The sequence below is a fragment of the Oncorhynchus keta genome, unplaced genomic scaffold (assembly GCF_023373465.1).
Source record: "Oncorhynchus keta strain PuntledgeMale-10-30-2019 unplaced genomic scaffold, Oket_V2 Un_contig_2186_pilon_pilon, whole genome shotgun sequence".
NCBI lineage: Eukaryota > Metazoa > Chordata > Actinopteri > Salmoniformes > Salmonidae > Oncorhynchus > Oncorhynchus keta.
The window spans coordinates 273,696-289,161 of NW_026282653.1; the positions used below are offsets into that span (position 1 = coordinate 273,696).

The 15,466-nt window shown below is 42.6% G+C and overlaps 1 protein-coding gene across 1 annotated transcript in view; it reads left to right on the forward strand.

The window, feature by feature from the left end:
- Positions 1 to 15,466, forward strand: part of LOC118375193 (plectin-like) — a 114,385-nt gene that overhangs the window by 43,672 nt on the left and 55,247 nt on the right. The window contains exon 4 of the mRNA XM_052505005.1: positions 12,055 to 12,144. Coding sequence (XP_052360965.1) covers positions 12,055 to 12,144 — 90 coding nt within the window. The remainder of the gene's footprint in view (positions 1 to 12,054; positions 12,145 to 15,466) is intronic.

A 15,466-nucleotide genomic window follows, 5' to 3' on the forward strand; every position in this document is an offset into this window, starting at 1 on the left:
CCAGCTGTTTGCTTAGAAATTCTAGGGACAATTAGGAGGCCTGCGTCTTGTGACCGATGCGTACATATAGGTATGTACGGCAGGACCAAATCAGAGAGATAGGTAGGAGCAAGCCCATGTAAATGCTTTGTAGGTTAGCAGTAAAACCTTGAAATCAGCCCTTGCCTTGACAGGAAGCCAGTGTAGGGAGGCTAGCACTGGAGTAATATGATCACATTTTTTGGTTCTAATCAGGATTCTAGCATCCGTATTTAGCACTAACTGAAGTTTATTTTGTGCTTTATCCGGGTAGCCGGAAAGTAGAGCATTGCAGTAGTCTAACCTAGAAGTGACAAAAGCATGGATTAATTTTTCTGCATCATTTTTGGACAGAAAGTTAGATTTTTTCCAGTAGATGGAAAAAAGCTGTCCTTGAAACAGTCTTGATATGTTCTTCAAAAGAGAGATCAGGGTCCAGAGTAACGCCGAGGTCCTTCACAGTTTTATTTGAGACGACTGTACAACCATTAAGATGAATTGTTAATTAATTAACAGAAGATCTTTGTTTTTTGGGACATAGAACAAGCATCTCTGTTTTGTCCGAGTTTAATAGTAGAAAGTTTGCAGCCATCCACTTCCTTATGTCTGAAACACATGCTTCTAGCGAGGGCAATTTTGGGGCTTCACCATGTTTCATTGAAATGTACAGCTGTGTGTCATCCGCATAGCAGTGAGTTAACATTGTTTTCAAACGACATCCCCAAGATGTAAAATATATAGTGAAAACAATAGTGGTCCTAAAAACGGAACCTTGAGGAACACCGAAATTTACAGTTGATTTGTCAGAGGAAAACCATTCACAGAGACAAACTGATATCTTTCCGACAGATAAGATCTAAACCAGGCCAGAACTTGTCCGTGTAGACCAATTTGGGTTTCCAATCTCTCCAAAAGAATGTGTCCCATGAGGACAGTCACCAGGAAGGTGTACATTTCACTAATTGTGGTTGTCACCCATTTAGCAAGTTTCCCCCTCACTCCTGTCTCTCTCTTCTCCTTTAGCTCCAAGGCATAGCAATTGGGCTCCTCTACAATGTCTCCCACCAGCTACTTTTTTGAAGGTTGTACTGATTATGATGAGCTAAGCTAATTACAGCTATTTTTTGGAGACATGTTTGTTGACAAGGAAATATCTTTCAGACCAAAGATATTATAACAAAATGACATGAGGGAGGGTTCACTCACAAACTTGAATGATGGGATGTGAACGGGTGTAGACCATACATACACCCCCTTCAACTCCTCTTATTATCTTTGGCTGATGCGAGAAAAAAACATGGCAGCGCGCACAAAGTAACCATCGTCGTATTACTTTAGATTTCTAGAAAGTGTTTCACTCAATAATTTCAATCAGTGGTGAGCTCACCTGTGATGTGATTAATTATAAATAGTAATTGCTATTAGCCAATTCATATTGTAGTTTCTGTCAGCCGAGAATTATAAAAATATGACCTCTTGTATTACATCAAACTTTACTCAGTTAGCGCTATGACATATTTAGCCTACATTTTCCAGTTTGGATGATTGTGTTATGCTGTAGCTACTTCTGTAAATGTCTCCATTCAAAATAAACTGGTCACATTCTGGACATAACTTTGTAAGGACTGTGTTTGTGCAAAATGTTTATGTGAAAAAACGATTTGGCTCGCTCAAATGCTGACTGTTGCGTCAATCAAAACTGCACATTCTGAATAAGCATTCTAAATCACAGGGACCACTGTAGAAGGATCACACCCGTTTGTTGGTACCTGTGAAAAGGTTAAATTGAATTTGAAAATGTAATGCAATATTCACTCAATTCAGTTTCAAATCATGAAATACAAGTTCATTTATGAATTCAATGATTAAATGCGTGCATTACAAATACAAATATTATATTGAAAGTCAATATCCTAATAGAAATAAGAAATTGTGGAACTCAAATACATTTTCTGTTGGCACTGAAATCGCTCAATATGTAGCCAACTACTGGAACTACACACTACTTTTTTGCAAAAAGAAGAAAAAGCGGACATATGGAATTGTTAAAATTCGTTACCTCATATCACTGCCACGATATTCCCCAGCCTTTCTCCAGGGTCCCCTGCCGTCCAATATCTCCTCCCATGTCCATGAGTCCATCAACCTCTGCTCCCTGTTACCCCACTGCTTGGTCCGTTTGTGGTGGGTGGTTCTGTCACGGCTTTTGTCGGAAGAAGAGGGGTCACTTAGAAATGTCCTTGTTTTTGAATGAAAAACACATTTTTTTGTCAATTAAAATGAACTTGATCAGAAATACAGTGTAGACATTGTTAATGTTGTAAATGACTATTGTAGCTGGAAATGACTGATTTTTAATGGAATATCTACGTAGGCCAGACATGGGCAAACTACGGCCCGCGGGCCACATATTAGGCTTTTTAATCCGGCCCGCCGAACTTGTCCAAATTATAGTAAAAACCTCATTTTTTCCCCTTTCCCTGCAATGCCCACGTTTCCCCAATAGATGGCGCACTCAAAACACATTGACCGTTGTTGGAGTGGCGCGTATTTCTCTTTATTTCACTTTAATTTTCACTTCGTTTCACGTCACCATTAAGCCCTTCTGTGAAAATGAGCGGACCAAAGAGAAGGAAAGTGGACAGCGAATGCCGAGTGTTTAATAAGGAGTGGACAACAAAATACTTCTTCACTGAAGTCCGATCAACGGCTGTATGTCTGATATGCCAAGAAGCTGTTGCGGTTTTCAAAGAGTACAATATCAGCCGTCACTTTGCCACGAAGCATGCAAACTATGCTAGCAAGCAGTCAACACAAGAACGGGCGGCTACTGCTCAGAGGTTGGCAGCTAATTTACAGAGTCAACAGAACTTGACTCAACAAAAGCCCATCACAGATCCAAGTTAACTGACCAACACCTCAGATCTGTCCTGAGAATTGCCACAACAAAACTAACTCCAGACTTTGATGCACTGGCAAAAAAGGGAGACCAACAACACTGTTCCCACTGAAATGGTGAGTTTTTCTGCTGTGTTATGAAAAAATGCATATGGAAAGTTTGGAAGTGCGTCTTTTAATTAAGAGCAATGCGCATTTACGCACAGCAGCGGTACAGTAGCTTAATTAACACGCCGCACATCGCTCTTAATTTAAATTTAAATTTTCAGCTGCAGGTAGGATATTTAATACAGCCTATGTATGTGTGCTTGGCAACGATACACGTGTACTGTTTGCGCGTGAAGTCGAGGGCGTCCGTGGCGAGTTTGTAGAGCGCGCGGTCAGGACAATCCATCCATGATTTTGCGGAGTTTAACACAAGTAGATATTATTGAGCTTGAGTATTTCGTTGTGTAATAATATGTTTTGAATGTTGAAAGTGATTCCATTTTTCAATAAATGTTGATTTCTTTAACTGTGCACCTTCGATTGAAACTTATTAAAAACAGACGCAATCTTGATAAATCACAGTGCGTATGTTATTTTAATCTATTTACATTTCCTCCTCCCAGTATCTGCGAAATAGTATGTAAATGCCATATCTTGCATATTCCTTGAGACAAATTTATTAACTGATAAGGGCTATTTTTCACATTTGAAAGACAGTTAATAAATTGGGTTGTAGTGTTCTTACTGTGCTATGAGGTTTGCACACACTACATTTAATGCTTTAGTATATCCGGCCCAAACACTCCCTCCAAATGCTCCTGGCCCGGCCCCTCTGTCAAATTTTAGAACCCATTGTGGCCCGCGAGTCAAAAAGTTTGCCCACCTCTGACGTAGGCGTTGTACGAGATCTTCAGTGTCTTTGCAATTTCTCGCATGGAATAGCCTTCCTTTCTCAGAACAGACGAGTTTCAGAAAAAACATTTGGTTCTGGCCATTTTGAGCCTGTAATCTAACCCACAAATGCCGATGCTCCAGATACTCAACTAGTCTAAAGAAGGCCAGTTTTACTGCTTCTTTAAAATGTGTTATGTGTTCTCTGAATTTCCGCCTGACTGATGTGCCCAAAGTAAACTGCCTGTTACTCAGGCCCAGAAGCCAGGATATGCATATAGTTGAAAACACTTTGAAGTTTCTAAAACTGTTAAAATAATGTCTAAGACTATAACAGAATTGATTTGGCAGTTGAAAATCCAAAGAAAAACCAACCAGATTTTTTTCTTTTTTTTAGGTCCCAGGCTCTTACAATGGAAAGGTATGGGTCCTATGTAATTCCGGCTCCTAGATTGCAATTCCTATGGCTTCCACTAGATGTAAACAGTCTTTATTCAAGGTTTCAGGCATGTTTTTTGTAAACCAAGCAGGAATTTTGAGTTCTGGTGAAGAGAGCACCAGGACAATATCAGTCTTTCGGCGCATGTAGAAGAGGACGCTCACTTACTAATTTTACTTTCCTATTGAACATACTACTTTCCGTATGAAATATTATAGTTTATTTACATTGTAGGATACCTGAAGATTACATAGAAATGTTGTTTGACTTGTTTGGACGAAGTTTAGCCGTAGCTTTTTGGACTCCTTTGTCTGCATGTTGAACGAGTGGATTACTTAACATTTACATTTACATTTAAGTCATTTAGCAGACGCTCTTATCCAGAGCGACTTACAAATTGGTGCATTCACCTTATGACATCCAGTGGAACAGTCACTTTACAATAGTGCATCTAAATCTTAAAGGGGGGGGGGGGTGAGAAGGATTACTTATCCTATCCTAGGTATTCCTTAAAGAGGTGGGGTTTCAGGTGTCTCCGGAAGGTGGTGATTGACTCCGCTGTCCTGGCGTCGTGAGGGAGTTTGTTCCAATCAATGGCGCCAATTAAACTGACTTTATGGGAAAAAAAGACAGATTTTAACTAACAAAACGACCATTCATGTTGTAGCTGGGACCCTTGGGATTGCAAACAAAGAAAGATTTGAAGAAGTGATTTATTTAATCGCTATTTGTGATTTTGTGAAGCCTGTGCTGGTTGAAAAATATGTTGATATGGGGCGCTGTCCTCAGACAATCGCATGGTTTGCCATCGCTGTAAAGCCTATTCTAAATCGGACAACACAGTTCGATTAACACGAATTTAAGCTTTTAAATGATATAAGATGTTCATGAATATTTAATATTACGTGACGCCTATCCCTGAGCACAACAGGGATTATGTGCTAACGTAATTGAAATGGGGTTTTCTGATGATGAATTAGCCTTTTAAAATTATAAACTTGGATTAGCTAACAAAACATGCAATTTAAACATAGGAGTGATGGTGATGGCTACATTATATACAGACACTAATTAACTAACACACAGGTGAAAACAATCAGACAAAACCAACAGATACACGAAAAGGGATCGGTAAGTGGCTAATAGGACGGTGACGACGACCGCCGAGCACCGCCTGAACGGGCAGGAGAGCCAATCTCGGCGGAAGTCGTGACAGTTTAATTGTGTAGGTTCCGTTCAGTCATATGATTTCTCAATTTGCAGTATGTTTGCCAATCGGTTGTACAGCCAGATTTATCAAATCAAATGTTATTTGTACATGCGCCGAATACAACAGGTGTAGTAGACCTTACAATGAAATGCTTACTTACAAGCATTTAACCAACAATATTTTAAGAAGTAAAAAAATACAAATGTTTTTTGTAAAAAGTAGAAAGTAACAAATTATTCACAACAGCAGTAAAATAACAATGGCGAGGCTAAATACAGGGGGTACCAGTACAGAGTCAAGGTGTACCGTTTAGTCAAGGTAATTGAGGTATCATGTACATGGTAGGGAGTGACTATGCATAGACAATAAACAGAGAGTAGCAGCAGAGTAAAAGAGGGGTCTGGGTAGCCATTTAATTAGCTGTTCAGAAGTCTTATGGCTTGGGGGTAGAAGCTGTTAAGAAGCCTTTTGGACCTAGACTTGGCGCTCCGATACCACTTGTCGTGCGGTTGTAGAGTGGACAGTCCATGACTAGCGTGGCTGGAGTCTTCAACAATTTTTAGGTTCTTACTCTGACACGGCCTGGTATAGAGGTCCTGGATGAGAGGAACCATGGCCCCAGTAATGTACTGGGCCGTACGCACTACTAGGCCGAGCAGTTGCCATACCAGGCAGTGATGCAACCAGTCAATATGCTCTTGATGGTGCAGCTGTAGAACCATTTGAGAATCTGAGGACCCATGCCAAATCTTTTTAGTCTCCTGAGCGGGAATAGGCTTTGTTGTACCCTATTCACGACTGTCTTTGGCCCATGATAGTTTGTTGGTGATGTGGACACGGAGAAACTTGAAGCTCTTAACCTGCTCCACTACAGCCCCATCGATGAGAATGGGGGCGTGCTCAGCCCTCCTTTCCTGTAGTCCACTATCATCTCGTTTGTCTTGATAACTTTGAGGGAAAGGTTGTTGTCCTGTGCCCCCACAGAGGAGGCCCTCTGACCTCCTCCCTATAGGCTGTCTTATCGCTGTTGGTGATCAGGCCTACCACTGTTGTGTCATCTGCAAACTCGATGATGGTGTTGAAGTCGTGCCTGGCCATGCAGTCATGAGTGAACAGGGAGTACAGGAGGGGACAGAGCACGCACCCTGAGGGACCCCCGTGTTGAGGATCAGCGTGGCAGATGTGTCGTTACCTACCCTTACCACCTGGGGGCGGTCCGTCAGGAAGTACAGGATCCAGTTGAAGAGGGAGGTGTGTAGTCCCAGGGTCCTTAGCTTAGTGATGAGCTTTGAGGGCACTATGTTGTTAAACTCTGAAGTGTAGTCAAGGAATAGCATTCTCACATTCTCCTTTTGTCCAGGTGTGAAAGGGCAGTGTGGAGTGCAATAGAGATGGCATCATCTGTGGAACTGTTGGAGCAATATGCAAATTGGAGTGGGTCTAGGGTTTCTGGGATAGCACAATTGTTTACGTGATCGTAAAACAGCAGCCATCTCCTTCAGCGCCATTCACCAAGCCTTAACCATTGACATTCCTTTTGCCTCATCCCTCTCAACCATACCATTTTTCAATTCCTCATCAAGCCACAGAGATGTAAGTTTTTACAGTAATTTTCCTAATGGGTGCATGCTTATTCGTAACTGTGATAATTAATTTCATGAATGTTTCAAGTACAACTTCTGTTTGCTCCTCATTACATACCACCGACCAACAAAAATTATTTATATCAACAACATAGGAATCGATACAAAACATGTTGTATGACCTCTTATACACTCTATTAGGCCCAGCCTTTGGAACTTTGGTTTTCCTAGATATGGCTACTTTATTGTGATCACTATATCCAATGGATCTGGATATATGCTTTCAAGCACATTTCTGCGTCAATTGTAAAGATCTGATCAATACATGTTGATGATTTAATTCCTGTACTGTTTTGTAACTACCCTGGTAGGTTGACCGATAACCTGAACCAGGTTGCAGTCACTGGTTACAGTTTGAAGCTTTTTCTTGAGTGGGCAGCTTGATGAAAGCCAGTTAATATTTAAATCACCCAGAAAATATACCTCTCTGTTGATATCACATACATTATCAAGCAGAACACAAGTGTAGAATAGAATATTAACAGCAACACCTCCACCACTGGCCTAGTGGACTTCCTACTAGGGCACACCGCCTCAGTGCTAACAGCATAAATCTGGATTCATAGACACATGATTGCTGCATACAATAACTGTAAGATCAGCAGAGGCAGAGAGGGACGTTAAAGAGGGACATACATTAGGTTACTTACATTGTGTCTACCAATGCCCCTGGTATAACATACATTTGCTAAAGTATTATGACGACTCAATGACACAATGGTAGGCATTAACTGAGCTGGGCTTGGGTGGACAGACCAGTTCATCACTGGGGGCGAGTTCCCAGTCATCTGGACTATCTGCAGTGCCTCTATGCACATTCACATGACTTGTGTCATTGATAAGTAATCACTGCTTGCAGAGAGATGTTTCTGTCACTCTCAGTAAATGCTGAGGCCCCTAGCAAGGGCCTCTAACAGTATGGATGAACAATTACGCCTGCTATCCCCACCCTCCCCAAAATAGTTTGAGCTATACACTCCCGGTCAAATGTTTTGGAACTCCTACTTATTGTAAGGGTTTTCCTTAGGTGAAGTAGAGGCGGACCAAATCACAGCGTGGTGGTTATTCATGTTTAATTTATAAAGACACTATACATGAATAAACAAACAAAAATAATAAACGTGCGAAAACCTAAACAGCTCTATCTGGTGCAAACACAGAGACAGGAACAATCACCCACAAACACACAGTGAAACCCAGGCTACCTAAATATGGTTCCCAATCAGAGACAATGACTAACACCTGCCTCTGATTGAGAACCATATCAGGCCAGACATAGAAATAGACAAACAAGACATCCAACATAGAATGCCCATCACACCCTGACCAACCAAAACATAGAAACATACAAAGAAAACTATGGTCAGGGTGTGACACTTATTCAAGGGTTTTTCTTAATTTTACTGTTTTCTACATTGTAGAATAATAGTGAAGACATCAAAACTATAAAATAACACATATGGAATCATGTAGTAGCCAAACAATTGTTAAGCAAATCAAAATACATTTTATATTTGAGGTTCTTCAAATAGCCAACCTTTGCCTTGATGTCAGCTTAGCACACACAATCTATATTTGCAACAAACAAAAAACAGCTGGTACACGAAATCTAAGGAAGTCTCGAGGTTTTGCTCGCCTAAGGTAGAGTATCTCATGATAATCTGTAGACCACACTATTTACCAAGAGAGTGTATCTATATTCTTCGTAGCTGTCTATTTACAACCACAAACCAATGCTGGCACTAAGACCGCACTCAATGAGCTGTATACGGCCATAAGCAAACAGGAAAACGGTCATCCAGCGGCGCTCCAAATGGCCGGGAACTTTAATGCAGGGAAACATAAATCAGTTTTACCTCATTTCTACCAGTATGTTAAAAGTGCAACCAGAGGTAAAAAAAAAAAAAAAAAACTCAAGACCACATTTACTCCACACACTGAGAAGTGTACAATGCTCTCATTCGGCCTCCATTTGGCAAATCTGACCATAATTCTATCCTCCTGATTCCTGCTTACAAGCAAAAACTAAAGCAGGAAGCACCAGTAACTCGGTCAATAAGAAAGTGGGCAGATAAAGCAGATGCTGAGCTACAGGAATGTTCTGCTAGCACAGACCGGAATATGTTCCGGGATTCTTCAAATGGAAGAAGAGTACACCACATCAGTCACTGGCTTCATCAATAAGTGCATCGATGACGTCATCCCCACAGTGACTGTATGTACATATTCCAACCAGAAACCATGGATTACAAGCAACATCCGCACTGAGCTAAAGGGCAGAGCTGCCACTTTCAAGGAGCAGGACTCTAACCAGGAAGCTTATAAGAAATCCCACTATCCCCTCCGATGAACCATCAAACAGGCAAAGTGTTAACACAGGGTTAAGATTGAATCGTACTACATCAGCTCCGATACGCGTCGGATGTGGCAGGGCTTGCAAACTATTACAGGCTACAAAGCGAAGCACAACCACTGGCTGCCCAGTGACAAGAGCCTACCAGACGAGCTAAATTACTTCTATGCTTGCTTCGAGGCAAGTAACACTGAAACTTGCATGAGCGCATCAGCTGTTTCGGACAACTGGGTGATCACACTCGCCGTAGCCAATGTGAGTAAGACCTTTAAACAGGTCAACATTCTCAAGGCCGCAGGGCCAGACGGATAACCAGGACGTGCATCTTCACTGATATTTTCAACCTGTCCCTGACGGTGTCTGTATTACCAACATGTTTCAAGCAGACCACCATAGTCCCTGTGCCCAAGAACATTAAGGTAACCTGCCTAAATCATTACTGACCTGTAGCACTCACGTCTGTAGCCATGAAGTCCTTTGAAAAGCTGGTCATGGCTCACATCAACCCCATTATCCCAGAAACCCTAGACCCACTCCAATTTGCATACCGCACCAACAGATCCACAGATGATGCAATCTCTATTGCAATCAACACTGCCCTTTTCCCCACCTGAACAAAAGGAACACCTATGTGAGAACGCTATTCATTGAATACAGCTCAGTGTTCAACACCATAGTGCCCTCAAAGCTCATCACTAAGCTAAGGAGCCTGGGACTAAACACCTCCCTCTGTAACTGGATCCTGGACTTCCTGACGGGCCGCCCCCAGGCGATAAGGGTTGGTAGCAACACATCCGCCACACTGATCCTCAACACGGGGGCCCCTCAGGGGTGCGTGCTCAGTCCCCTCCTGTACTCCCCATTCACTCATGACTGCATGGCCAGGCACGACTCCAACACCATCATCAAGTTTTGCCGATGACACAATGATGATCACCGTCAACGATGAGACAGCCTATAGGGAGGAGGTCAGAGACCTGGCCGTGTGGTGCCAGGACAACAACCACCTCAACGTAGTAAAGACAAAGGAGATGATTGTGGACTACAGGAAATGGAGGACTGAGCAGGTTGAGAGCTTCAAGTTCCTTGGTGTCCACATCACCAACAAACTATCATGGTCCAAACACACTAAGACAGTCATGAAGAGGGCACAACAAAACCTATTCCCCCTCAGAAAACTGAAAATATTCGGCATGGGTCCTCAGATCCTCAAACGGTTCTACAGCTGCACTTTCGAGGGCATCCTGACTGGTTGCATCACTGCCTGGTATGGCAACTGCTCTGCCTCCGACCGCAAGGCACTGCAGAGAGTAGTGCGTAAGGCCCAGTACATCACTGGGGCCAAGCTTCCTGCCACCCAGTACCTTGATACCAGGTGGTGTCAAAGGAATGCCCTAAAAATTGTCCAAGACTCCAGCCACCCTAGTTATAGACTGTTCTCTCTTTTATTTTACTAGGCAAGTCAGTTAAAAATTCTTATTTTCAATGACAGCCTAGGAACAGTGGGTTAACTGCCTTGTTCAGGGGCAGAACGACAGATTTGTACCTGTGTCAGCTCAGGATTCAATCTTGCAACCTTTCGGTTACTAGTCCAACGCTCTAACCACTAGGCTACGCTGCCGCCACCGTTCTCTTTACTACCACACGGCAAGCGGTACCGGAATGCCAAGTCTAGGTCCAAAAGGCTTCTTAACAGCTTCTACCCCCAGGCCATAAGACTCCTGAACAGCTAATCCAAGGACTACCTAGACTTTTCTTTTACACTGCTGCTACTCTCTGTTTATTATCTATGCATAGTCACTTTTACTCTACCTACATGTACATATTACCTCAATTACCTTGACTAACCGTTGCCTCAGCACATTGACTCTGTACCGGTACCGCTTGCCTGTATATAGCCTCGCTATTGTTATTTTACTGCTGCTTTTTAATTATTTGTAATTTATTTTTTTCTCTTTTGTCCTTAACATTTATTTTTTTTAACTTCTTAAAGCAATGTTGATTAAGGGCTTGTAAGTAAGCATTTCACTGTAAAGCTGTTGTATTTGGCGCATGTGACAAATACAATTTGATTTGATTATTATTATTTTTGTGTGATCATTTTGCCGTGTGTGAGTAGTGGAGTATGATTACAATCAAGATATATACGGACAGAGATTTTTTTTATTTTTTTTATTTCACCTTTATTTAACCAGGTAGGCTAGTTGAGAACAAGTTCTCATTTGCAACTGCGACCTGGCCAAGATAAAGCATAGCAGTGTCAACAGACAACACAGAGTTACTATAGCATTACTAGAGGTTTCTTTAGTTATAAATACTATGGCCACTCCAGTCTGTCAAAGTGGTGATTGCGAATGTGGTTTACTGAAAATTGGCTCATAAATCCCAGATTCAATTCTCAGGAACAGTGTTGTTCCTTCACAAACAAAGCTTTTTTGAGCACTGGTCTTGTTGGATCATGAGTTTTACAGTACATGATTCATTCCTCATAGCTGATCAGTGTATTGAATACAGAGAAAATACCTTAACTTCACGTGCATTGAGTCATAATGAACCCATTTTGCATCTCTGTGAATAGTCTCAAACTGTCTCTCTTGACCTCTCCCCTCCCCAGGCCCAGCGGCATATCACTGATCTGTACGAGGACCTCAGAGATGGACACAACCTCATCTCCCTGCTGGAGGTGCTCTCTGGAGAGACACTGGTGAGTCCATATGACCTTTGTACTCTGACTGGAAGGAGAAGGACCTCTGCTTCTGCTACAACCTATCCAACCTTCATTCCCAAACTCTCCTTTCCTTCTGTCCCTTTTCCCCATCCTACTTTTCAGTCCATTATACTATCTTTTTTTTTTTTTTAAATCTGTCATGATGCTGTATACTCAGCAAAAAAAGAAACCTCCTCTCACTGTCAACTGAGTTTTATTTTCAGCAAATTTAACATGTGTAAATATTTGTATGAACATAACAAGATTCAACAACTGAGACAAAATGAACAAGTTCCACAGACATGTGTCTAACAGAAATTGAATAATGTGTCCCTGAACAAAGGGGAGGTCAAAAAAGTAACAGTCAGTATCTGGTGTGGCCACCAGTTGCATTAAGTACTGCAGTGCATCTCCTCCTCATGGACTGCACCAGACTTGCCGATTCTTGCTCCAGAGTACAGGCCTCATCCTTCGCCAATAAACGTGAATTCCACCATCACCCCTGGCGAGACAAAACCGCGACTCGTCAGTGAAGAGCACTTTTTGCCAGTCCTGTCTGGTCCAGCGACGGTGGGTTTGTGCCCATAGGCAACGTTGTTGACCGTGATGTCTGGTTAGGACCTGCCTTAGTTATTTTTTTGCTGAGTTTATAAAGAATGATTATGCATTATATATTTTGTCATCTTTCCTCTACTTGACGTCACATGTAATACACAACCTAGGCTGGTAGGTTTTGTTTTTACCCTCTTACCTTTACCACCTCGTGTTAAAACCTGCAGAGATACAGTATGTGGTCCACGAATAATACACTACATGTTTCAGAATTCCTCACAATTTGATTTAGCCTATACATAGTACTGATTTGAAGGTGTTTTTGTAAATAATATCTCATAGCATTAATTTAACACTTATTTCATAATTTTCGTGTCTTTTTCTGTCTCTCGCTCTCGCTCTTTCTCTCTCTCTCACTCTCTCTATTTCTCTGCCTTTGCACTTGTTTGACCCCTGTTGTTCCTTTTATAATTCCTGTCATGCCCTAACCTTTGCCCCCTTTTCCTTTGCCTCTTCTCTTGTGAATTATCTTGCTTGTGGTAGCCGAGGGAGCGTGACATTGCCAGGAACTTGCGGTTGGTGAGTGGGCGTGGACTGTGTAGTGCCTCCTCAGGCGTGGCATGTGTCACTCCCCCAGGTGGCTGCCGGGTTGTGCATGTTGATGTCACCTCCTTGTCTTGCCCTCTCTGTGTATGCAACGTAGTCCTCTTTTTCCATTTGTCGACGAGCTTGTAGAGACTAGGACTGTGTCCCAAGTGGCGCCCTATTCCCTACATACAGTGCATTCAGAAAGTATTCAGACCCCTTGACGTTTTCCACATGTTATGTTACAGCCTTATACTAAAGTTGATTACATTGTTTTATCCCCCTAATAAATCTACACACAGTACCCCATAATGACAAAGCAAAAACAGGTTTTTACACATTTTTAGTAATTTAATAAAAAATACATGAAATATCACGTTTACATAAGTATTCAGACCCTTTACTCAGTACTTTGTTGAAGAACCTTTATCAGCAATTACAGCCTCGAGTCTTCTTGGGTATGATGCTACAAGCTTGGCACACATGTATTTGGGGAGTTTATCCCATTCTTCTCTGCAGATCCTCTCAAGCTCTGTCAGGTTGGATGGGGAGCGTTGTTGCACAGCTATTTTCAGATCTCTCCAGAGATGTTAGATCAGGTTCAAGTTCGGGCTCTGGCTAGGCCACTCAAGGACATTCTGAGACTTGTCCTGAAGCCACTCCTGTGTTGTCTTGGCTGTGTTCTTAGGGTTATTGTCCTGTTGGAAGGTGAACTTTCACCCCAGTCTGAGGTCCTGAGCCCTCTGGAGCAGGTTTTCATCAAGGATCTCTCTGTACTTTGCTCCGTTCATCTTTCCCTCGATCCTGGCTAGTCTCTCAGTCCCTGCCGCTAAAAAAACAGCATGATGCTGTCACCACCATGCTTCACCATAGGGATGGTGCCAGGTTTCCTCCAGACGTGACACTTGGCCTTCAGGCCAAAGAGTTGAATCTTGGTTTCATCAGATCAGAGAATCTTGTTTCTCATGGTCTGAGAGTCCTTTAGTTGCCTTTTGGCAAACTCCAAGTGGGCTGTCATGTACCTTTTACTGTGGAGTGGCTTCTGTCTGGCCACTCTACCACAAAGGACTGATTGACGGAGTGCTGCAGAGATGGTTGTCCTTCTGGAAGGTTCTCCTATCTCCACAGAGGAACTCTGGAGCTCTGTTAGAGTGACCATCGCCCTTCTCCCCCGATTACTCAGTTTGGCCAGGCAGCCAGCTCTAGGAAGAGTCTTGGTGATTCCAAACTACTTCCATTTAAGAATGATGGAAGCCACTGTATTCTTGGGGACCTTCAAAGCTGCAGAAATGTTCTGGTACCTTTCCCCAGATCTGTGCCTCGACACAATAATGTCTCTGAGCTCTACGGACAATTCCTTCAACCTCATGGCTTGTTTTTTGCTCTGACATGCACAATCAAGTTGTGCGAAACATCTCAAGGATGATCAATGGAAACAGGATGCACCTGGTATTTCTGTTTCATATTTTAAAATGTTTGTAAAAATTGGGGCCTCCCAAGTGGCTCAGTGGTCTAAGGCTCTGCATCCCAGTGCTAGCTGTGCCACTAAAGATTCTGGGTTGGAGTCCAGGCTCTGCCGCAGCCAGCCGTGACCGGAGACTCATCGGGCGGTGCACAATTGGCCCAGCATTGTCCGGGTTAGGGGAGGGTTTGGCCGGCAGGGATGTCCTTGTCCCATCACGCACTAGCGACTTCTGTGGTGGGCCGGGCACAGTGCAAGCTGACACGGTCGCCAGGTGTACGTAGTGTCCTCCGACATGTTGGTATGGCTGGGTTCCGGGTTATGTGGACATTGTATCAAGAAGCAGTGCAGGTTGGTTGGGTTGTGTTTTGGAGGACGCACATCTCTTGACCTTCGCCTCTCCAGAGTCCGAACGGGAGTTGCAGCGATGAGACAAGACTGTAACTACCAATTGGATATCACAAAATTGGGGAGAAGGGGTAAATAAAAAGTGTAAAACTATTTTTGCTTTGTCATTATCTGGTATTGTGTGTCGATTAATGAGGATTTTTATTTATTTATTTATGCTCTTTAGAATACGGCTGTAACATAACAAAATGTGGAAAAAGTCAAGGGGTCTGAATACTTTCCCTATGGGCCCTGGTCAAAAGTGGTACACTATGTAGGGAACAGGTTGCCATTTGGGATGTATCACAGAAACCCAACCCTGCAAAAAGAAAT